The 9,845-nt window shown below is 39.4% G+C and overlaps 1 protein-coding gene across 2 annotated transcripts in view; it reads right to left on the bottom strand.

The window, feature by feature from the left end:
- Positions 1-686: 686 nt before the first annotated feature.
- Positions 687-9,845, bottom strand: part of slc29a4a (solute carrier family 29 member 4a) — a 52,620-nt gene continuing 43,461 nt past the window's right edge. For both annotated transcript variants that reach the window (XM_061974016.2, XM_061974017.2), the window contains exons 10-11: positions 2,787-3,027; positions 687-1,729 (exon numbers count right to left, since the gene is read on the bottom strand). In XM_061974016.2, coding sequence (XP_061830000.1) covers positions 1,599-1,729; positions 2,787-3,027 — 372 coding nt within the window. In that variant the 3' untranslated portion in view covers positions 687-1,598. The remainder of the gene's footprint in view (positions 1,730-2,786; positions 3,028-9,845) is intronic.

Genomic DNA, 9,845 nt, shown 5'->3' with positions numbered 1-9,845 from the left:
GTCTTGAGTTTCCAATAATTTGTACATACATATATATATATATATATATATATATATATATATATATATATATATATATATATATATATATATATATATATATATATATATATATATATGTGTGTGTGTGTGTGTGTGTGTGTGTGTGTGCGTGCATCACGGTGGCACAGGGGTTAGTGCATGTGCCTCACAATACAAGGGTCCTGAGTCCTTAGTCCTGAGCTCGGGGTCTTTCTGTGTGGAGTTTGCATGTTGTCCCCGTGACTGCGTGGTTTCCCTCCGGGTACTCCAGCTTCCTCCCACTTCCAAAGACATGCACCTGGGGATAGATTGATTGGCAACACTAAATTGGCCCTAGTGTGTGAATGTGAGTGTGAATGTTGTCTGTCTATCTGTGTTGGCCCTGTGATGAGGTGGCGACTTGTCCAGGGTGTACACCGCCTTCTGCCCGAATGCAGCTGAGATAGGCTCCAGCACCCCCGCGACCCTGAAAGAGACAAGCAATAGAAAATGGATGGATGTGTGTGTGAGTGTGTTTGAGTATGTGTGTGTGTGTGTGTGTGCGCGCGTGCGCATGCGTGCATGTGTGTGTGTGTGTAATGGTTTCCACGCTCTTTCATTATGTATAAACTGCACTTATGTCCTACTGCCCCATGAGAATATTTAGAAAATCAATCAAACCCAGCAGGAGTCTCGATCATCTTTATAATGACACAGAAATGCAACAAACAAAGTCAATTATGAATTATATTTCCTTCTAGCCATGATTATACATTCATTCTTCCATCAGTGAATAAGAAATACTTTTTGGCACTATAATAGTTTTCAAACTCCAAATAAACAAGCAAAACAAGAGCATTTGAATTTGTGTACCACTCAGCTCCGAGTTTCACTTCCATTATTGGCCGCGAGAGGGAGCCAAAGAAGACACGCTACATTACAATACAAAGAACACTGATTGAATATTACAACTTAATAATGAAGCAATAATATCATGAACATATTTACTTCAAAATGCAACAGTTGAGCACACAAATGGGACAATTAAACCGACGCACATCGTGTTTTTGGGGAGTAAAGTGTCACTTTGTAACTTGTACTGTTCAGACTTGAACAGATTTTTTTAGAGTCATTTATTAAATTGTGGCCTCGTAATATCATGAATAGCACCTTGACGGTCATTTTCATCCCACATTGTGTGTCTCAAGACACACTCAAAATAATTCAACCCTTGTTGCAAATTTGATGTATTTGCAACGTTCCTAAACTTGTAGTAATTTGCAGTAAACCAAACCAAAACATAACAGATTTACACTTCAGGTTGAATCATTTCAAATGCGGCAGTATGTTCTCTTTCCACTTTGTATTTAGGGCACATCTTAATCTTGCAGCCATACTCATAAAAGTGACTTATATCAATGGCAGCTGCTCACACACAGAATCATTTCACAGTGAAACACTCCTGAAGAGTTGAAGGAAAAGTTCATCACATCCCAACATTTGAGGAGTGGAGGGATATGCTCCATTATTTCCTTAAAAACGCTGCATCGTGCTGTGAGTGTTACTTGTTTTTTTTTTTTTACTGTATTTTACCACATTCAAAAGCTGGTCATGTTAGCGTTGAGTGTAGAGAAGCCTGCTCCTGGAGGAGCGGTAAAGCTGTACGCTGCGTATGCCACAGCAGAGCCAACCATCAAGCCTGTCATGTAGGACACGGTCATCACGTTCCCTGCGGAAAGAAGCCATGAAAACTTATACACAACTTTTAAATTAATAACAAATAAATCAATGTTGGGGGTGTCCCGATTCAACTTTTTCCTCTCCCAATAACGAAATTGGAGCCTTGCTTACCGATATTACTGATGTCAGCAGTAATTATGGCACATACTTCTACTATTTTGTAACATGCACTGTTAGAAAAGGTTTGATCAAGTTAAATTATTCAGAGAACAATAGATAGATAGATAGATAGATAGATGGATAGTACTTTATTGATTCCTTCAGGAGAGTTCCCTCAAGAAAATTAAAATAGTTGGTAAGAAAAATGGTGCGGAATTTCCAATTTTCAAGTCTGAGTTTTAACTGGAACACCCCTCCAGGTGGGGTTTTCGACTTGGCAAAATCGGAGCATTCTGTTGGATTCAAAGATGGCTGCTCTGGATGTAAACAAATAGCTCTCGTGGGCGTGGCCATCTTGATTTCTGACCTCGTAACTGGAACGCTCACAACTCTGTTGTGACGTCATTCCCAGCTCCGACTTCCAAATTCCGAGGTAAATGGAACGCACCAAAAAACACTAACCTTATGACAGATTTTTGCTTTTGAAGTGGAGCGTTGATTTTTGTTTTGGGCAGCAATTTATTAAAATTAAGTGCATGATGCAGGAAGTTGAATGATGCGGACACGTTTGTTGCTGGATACTTTATAATACGCTTTTGCCTAAAAGACCTTGTATGTGTAAGTAATATGCAACCAAATGTATTTGATACTTGTTTATATTGACAATTGTGGTGTTTTAAACTGCAATATTGTTCAATCAAGGGCGTTTATTACATATGTCTAGCTTATGTGTTATTGTGTGCTTAGCTGTTGTGTAGCTGCTAGCTCCTATTGCCTATATATGCTTACCATGTTTACCTTTTGTAAATGACTTGACTAAAATTTATTGGAGGGCATTTAGATGCAAGCCGATATCATCCGATACTTGGTTTGTTATTGGACCGATACTCAATATCAGTTTTGATTGGAACACCCCTAACAAATATATATAAAAAACAACGTTTTACCTGCCAGCTCCCTCTGTTCGGGCGCCACTTTGCCAGCAGCTTGTATCATAGGCACGGAACCAAAGTAGCCGTTGGTGACGCCCATGAGTAAGGAGAAGAGACATGGCCAGGCAGGGTGGGCCAGGGCGGGTGTGCGCGCAGGGTACACGCACATGATAAAGAGAGGGATGAAGACTACTCTAAGGCAGGAGAAGAAGAGCAGACGACCTCCGGACCAGTCGTATGGTAGCGCTGCCAGGATCTGAACAACAAGCAAGAGCATATTTTATTATTAGTCAATCATCTGGTTGTGGTCTTTTATTGAATGTAACTGCTAAAACGGACGCACAGCAAAAAATGTATACTAAAGTGGAGTATAGTTTGACATTTGGGGACGTCGTGGGAGAGTGGCCGTGCTAGCAACCTTAGGGTTCCTGGTTCGATCCACAACTTCTACCAACCTAGTCACATCAGTTGTGTCCTTGAGCAAGACACTTCACCCTTGCTTCTGATGGGTCAAGGGTAGGGCCTTGCATGGCATCTCCCGCCATCAGTGTGTGAATGTGTGTGTGAATGGGTGACTGTGGAAATAGTGTCAAAGCGCTTTGAGTACCTTGAAGGTAGAAAAGCGCTTTACAAGTATAACTCATTCATTCATTTGTGGCTTCAGACTGTTTTTTACACACATTCTACAACATGTTTGGTCTAAAATACGCATTTTTTAAGCATAAAGTTGTCTGAATTAACTGAAAATATCAATACTACACTGCAAAAAGTCAGTGTTCAAAAACAAAAAAAAAAAGTAAAAAAATTAGGGGTATTTTATTTGAACGAAGCAAAATTATCTGCCAATAGAACAAGAAAATTCAGCTTGTCAAGACTTTCCAAAACAAGTAAAATTGGCTAATCTCAATGAACCCAAAAATACCTTAAAATAAGTATATTCTCACTAATAACAAGTGCACTTTTCTTGGTAGAAATGTTTTTGTTGACCTTTTTGCTCAATATGTTGAAAAATATTCTTAAATTAAGTAAATGCTAGTGCCATTATCTTGACATAATGATATGCGCTCGGCATCATGATTTTTTTTTCATGCTTGAAGTAAAAAATGATTACTTTAAAAAAGTAGCTTTATACTTGTGCGTGTTAATGACACAGCTTTGCATCAGTTGATATTCTAGTTTCAAGCATGTTTTACTCAATATAGGTGATACAATCTCAGCAACAAGCTGTAATATCTTACTGAGATAATTTAGGACCAAAACACTTAAAACAAGTAAAACACTCTAACATAAAATTTGCTTAATGAGAAGAATTATCTTATCAGACAGAAAATAAGCAAATATCACCCTTATTTGAGATATTTAATCTTACTTAGATTTCAGTTTTTGCAGTGTACAGTGGCATTGTCCACAATGAGGTCAAACCCATCAGATCACGCTGATCAGTATCATGGCTCAGCCTCAGGCACCATTAGTATATTGGATTAAACGAGTGTAAATATGACTAAAACATGTTAGTTCAAGTCGAGAGGACTCTCATAATGTTAAACAAATATTTGAAAGGTTTATTTATGCTCCAACTATGAAAATATTTGATTTACACCTAACAATTTCTATACCTTTCACATTTAAATCGATACGATATCAATTCCTGGTACCTGTGAAACGATAAATATTAACATTTAAAAGTGAGCTGATAATAATAATTGTGCTTTCTAGTTCTTATATACTGTTTTCTTACACTTCTGAGTCTCGTTTAAGAGTATTATACAGAAAACTTTGCATGCAGTTGCAATTCCAGGACGCTAGGTGGCAGTAATGTATAGGGATATACACAGAAAACTTTGCTTGCAGTTGCAATTCCAGGACGCCAGGTGACAGTAATGTATAGGGTTGTACAGAGTCGCGTATAAAAAGAGTATGGACAACCCGGTTTCAAGCGATCTCAATGATTGGTCAAAAGACAATCACGTGACTACATGGCGCCATGTTATGCACCAGTTTAAAGCCGCAATTTACAGTACACACTTTGCCTGACAAAGATTTGCTTCAAAATTGCACCTTTTCTGCTTGTGTCACCAATAATCCAAAGTAAACTACCGTATTTTCCGAACCATAGGGCGCACCGGATTAACCGCACTTCAGATGAATGGTCTATTTTTTATCTTTTTTCATATATTAGGTACACCGGATTATAGGGCGCATTAAGGGAGTCATATTATTATTATTTTTTTCAAAATTGAAAACACTTCCTTGTGGTCTACATGACGTGTAATGGTGGTTCTTTGGTCAAAATGTTGCATAGATTATGTTTTACAGATCATCTTCAAGCCGCTTTCTGACAGTCGCTTCCGGGATGCGCCGTTTTGTGGGCGGTCTTATTTACTAGGCCACCTACTCAGTGGCCCAGTGGTTATAGTGTCCGCCCTGAGATCGGTAGGTTGTGAGTTCAAACCCCGGCCGAGTCATACAAAGACTATAAAAATGGGACCCATTTACGCACTCAGCATCAAGGGTTGGAATTGGGGGTTAAATCACCAAAAATTATTCCCGGGCGCGGCACCTCTGCTGCCCAATGCTCCCCTCACCTCCCAGGGGGTGAACAAGGAGATGGGTCAAATGCAGAGGACAAATTTCACCACACCTAGTGTGTGACAATCATTGGTATATTAACTTTAACTTTTATTGTGGCTCACCACACCCGTGCGGCTTCACAGCAGGGTTTCCCGCAGTGCTTTATTGTTAAGGGGGCCGCCTTAACAACAAAGAGCCACCGCCTAAACTAACGTTTTAACAAGCTGCTACGTTTCGTACTGCCTCTGTCAGTACGTCTCTGCAGCACCCAGCATTGTCCCACCCACAGAATCATCTGATTGGTTACACGCAGAGCGGTAACAGCCAATCAGCAGTGCGTATTCAGAGCGCATGTAACAGCCAATCAGCAGTGCGTATTCAGAGCGCATGTAACAGCCAATCAGCAGTGCGTATTCAGAGCGCATGGAGTCAGTGCTACTGCGGTGTGGTGAGCAGAAAGGTGTTTAGCAGGTAAGCATAAGGCTGCGGACTCCCCCAAAATTATAATAAACACCTCCCAGTCAACTACTAGTAACATCACTATGAGCCCGTTGACGTTCTAGAAACATAAGCGGCAGCTCAGCTCGCTTGCAGTCCTTGAGGTGAAGGCTAATTATCTTTTAGCATAACGTTAGCTCACTGTGCGGTGTGTGTTTGTGCGTGCGTGCGTGTGTGTTACGGACAGCAAAGTCCTGTCTGTCTGAGAGAAAGACAAGCATTATTGACCTACAGTTAACAACTAAGTTATTTCACTTTACCTTTTTCTGTGTTGATTGAGCTGTGTTGACGCAGCAAAAAACGACATTATGTTAAATGAAGAGTTTCCTGAAGCTGTCTCTGATAGCTGATATAATAATGTAACTGCATCATAAAGCCTACATGAACTCCATGGTGTTCAGGGATGAATAGTCTCTCCTATTGCTATTGTATTATTTTTTCAGATATAGTTACATTAATCATTAGTAATGTAGCAGCCTAGTTTTGAATGACAGGGTCCCTACTATCATATGTTGATAAAAATATAACATTTACATAATAAAAATCAACTACAGGCTTCCCAAATGCTGTAATAAATTAAGCATGATGAGTCGAGCATATGTTAGCACGTGGCCCCACTTTTAACTCTTTTTTTCAAGCGCTTATTGGAAACGCTTATTGATTTGACTTAGTAAGTCATTATTTTGTGAGTATTTTGACTTAGTAAATTACTAAGTCAAAATATTGACTTACTAACTCATAATAATGATTATACTTAGTGTTGTGTGACTATCAGAAACAAATTAGTCATTGAGAGTAGAAAGCAGGGCTCTGTCTGACACGCCGAGTCCAAGGTTGCAACATGAAGTCATTACTGCAGTTTTGAGTGTGATTTATTTTCCCTTTGAGCAAAAAACAATACATCACATGCAGATGGATTTGCAGGACTATATGGACCAGACTATGATGGAAAAAGATAGCCTGTTGCGGTCAACAGAAGTAACGGCACCCTACCTCACTCTCTCTCTATACAAGACAAAATGATTCACAGGCAGGTGCAGGTGTTATTCATTCAGCAATCATTCAGCCACACACACACACACACACACACACACACACACACACACACACACACACACACACACACACACACACACACACACACACACACACACACACACACACACACACACACACACACACACACACTTCGCCCACACTGGAGAGACACCACCTTAACTAACACATTTTCTGGGGGAAACACTGCATAGCTTACCAAAGATGTAGTAAAACATTTTGATATATATTTGAGTGCCGTGTGTAATGTTCTTTATTTTTAATAGAACATTTAAAATGTTGCTGTTGTTTACTTGAGACATATTGCAATCATAGTGCAGCCTATACTTATCTCTTATGTTTGACTGCCATCTACTGGTCACACTTATTACACCATGTACCAAATAAAATAGCTTCGAGGTGAGCAAGCTCAACCAAACGTATTCCTTACATTAGGCGCACCGGGTTATAAGGCGCACTGTCGAGTTTTAAGAAAAAAAAAGGATTTTAAGTGCGCCTTATAGTTCGGAAAATACATATTGCAGAAAAAAAGCAGCATTAGTTCAGTATTCAATTTGATATGGTGATAATGAAATCAGGAAGCCATGACGTGCCACAGAAAAAACTATAAAAAATATTCAAAAAAGCAAAAGTAAAAGCGTACCATACATAGCGCAGTGATTACAAATACATTGGAGGCAGAGACCACAGCTGACATACTTCACACACAGTCATAATTTCTCTGTAACTTTTGGTCCAAAGCTAATGAGGGTTTTGGCAAAATGAGGGTAATACGTTTATTTTTTTGTCGTCCTTTCTGACGTACATTTGGCTGGTGGGAGCGTGTTAGAAGCTTGTTGGTCACTAAACACTGCATGAATATTGCGGTGGAGTGCATCAAAAAGGGCTGAAAAATGGCCCCCAAATTATTTTTATACACTTTTGACAAAATAAAAGCATGTTTTATTCTAAGTTTATGAGCTGGAGTATATTCAAAACTATATTTAGACTTATTATTGTGTTTTTTTTCGTCATGAAACGACTCGGTTGCATGCTTCCCCGCACAACCGCACCAGCCTTGGTGCCAAACATGGCGCCTGTCGTTTAGTTGTTCTCTCTAAACACGTCTGTGTGGTTATAGGAAGGAGTCTTTGCCATTAAGTTGATTGTGACAGTCTTGTATACTACTTTAAAGACCAGCTGTTTGATAATAATATGCATTTTAATTGTGTTAATTGCCAAATTTGGACTTTTTGAAATCGCTTTGTAAAATCGCTAATGCTAATTAGTAACATGTCTATAACAAATTCAATGTAAATTAGCATCGACCTAGCGCATTTTGAAAAGTACAGCACAGTCTTTCTGTACTTTTGAACGCTTTCTGTCAGGCATACTTGCTTTGAGTTGAGTTGTTTCCCGGCCAAGCCCTTGAGCCAGCCGAGTCTGCAACCGGACGTGACGTCGCGTCCAACAAAGCATCGAAATAGGGTACTGTTTCATTTCATGTGAATCGATACCGACTGGATTTAATCGGTACCTTTAAAAGTAGCGAATTAGGTACTAATAGGTAGTAACTTTTTGTGTACATTGCACTTGTCTGATTGATTGATTGATTGAAACTTTTATTAGTAGATTGCACAGTTCAGTACATATTACGTACAATTGACCACTAAATGGCAACACCCGAATAAGTTTTTCAACTTGTTTAAGTCGGGGTCCACGTAATCAATTCATGGTCAGAGCAACATAGCGGTATTTTTGTGAAGAAGAAACTCTACTTTTATTATCATTTACATATCATCCATCCATCCATTTTCTACCGCTTGTCCCTTTTTACATACCAAATAATATAAATATATATCGTCAATGCAGGAGGCTGCAATATATATTGTGATACAGATTTTAGGCCTCAACGCCAATCTCTAGCGCAAAGGTGGCCATGGATTCGCTGTTGTGGCCCCAAAAAAGTGAAATAATTTGCCTTTGAATATTAAACAGGCCTCTACACTCTTAACTTCTTTTATTTGGTCTTGGCACTTTTTAGGTTGTTGTAATTTTTACTTATACAGTACTGTCTCAACTTAAGGGTGCCCTAATTTAAACGTGTTTTGAGATAAGAGCTGTCTCTCGACTAATTGTCACGCTTTCAGTTACAAGCAAAAATTTAAGTTTGAAGCATCCCCGTCATTAGTTGGTGTAGAAAATGTCACAGTGACCCCCGTAAAATCCGTCCAAAACATCTGGTCTTACTCGCTAGCATTAGCTTATGGCTAGAGATAGACATAACTTTGCTTTTCCGTGGGAAGGAAGAAAGTGTGTGGGTGTAGAGTTCCAAAACTCTCCGCTTACCGTACACGACACCAACGGAGACTTGCACTCCTCTGATGACGTCACGGTTGTGCGCTGTCATTTCCAAAGCGCAACAACACTGCTTTGCTGCCTTTAAATGCACTATTTTAGGATTTACTTTACGTTGGAACGTAAATATGCTGCTATTTTTACTCGACATTGACAAAAAGATGCATCAAAATGGACTTTGCTACAGTCCCGCAAGTAACGCGACCGAGCGACTAAAAAAAAAACACGGTGTATCTTTCCCCCTTGTTAATGTTAAAGACAATATACACTTCATTGCACATGTATCTCTATATTGGTCATTGAATGTGTTATAATTCCACAATAGTTTTGCGGCGGCACATACACGTCTGTGCGCTTTGTAGGCACCTGGACATGCAACAGGGTTTCCTTGGTTTGTTAGTGCATGCTGTTTTTAGAAATAATGTACACTTCACTGTACATGTCATATATCACCATGTTGCTGAATAAACATATTATAATTCCATGAGTGTTTGGTTTCAGCAGCGGAGAGTTTTTGGAACTCTACACTTTGGCCAGCGTTTGCAAAAGTCTGCGTCTTTAAGGACAAAAGTATGCATTTGCGTGTGGATAAGGGGCCTAAACGCAGAGATA

Source organism: Nerophis lumbriciformis, linkage group LG22 (genome assembly GCF_033978685.3).
Source record: "Nerophis lumbriciformis linkage group LG22, RoL_Nlum_v2.1, whole genome shotgun sequence".
NCBI lineage: Eukaryota > Metazoa > Chordata > Actinopteri > Syngnathiformes > Syngnathidae > Nerophis > Nerophis lumbriciformis.
This window is presented reverse-complemented; position numbering and strand designations above follow the sequence as displayed.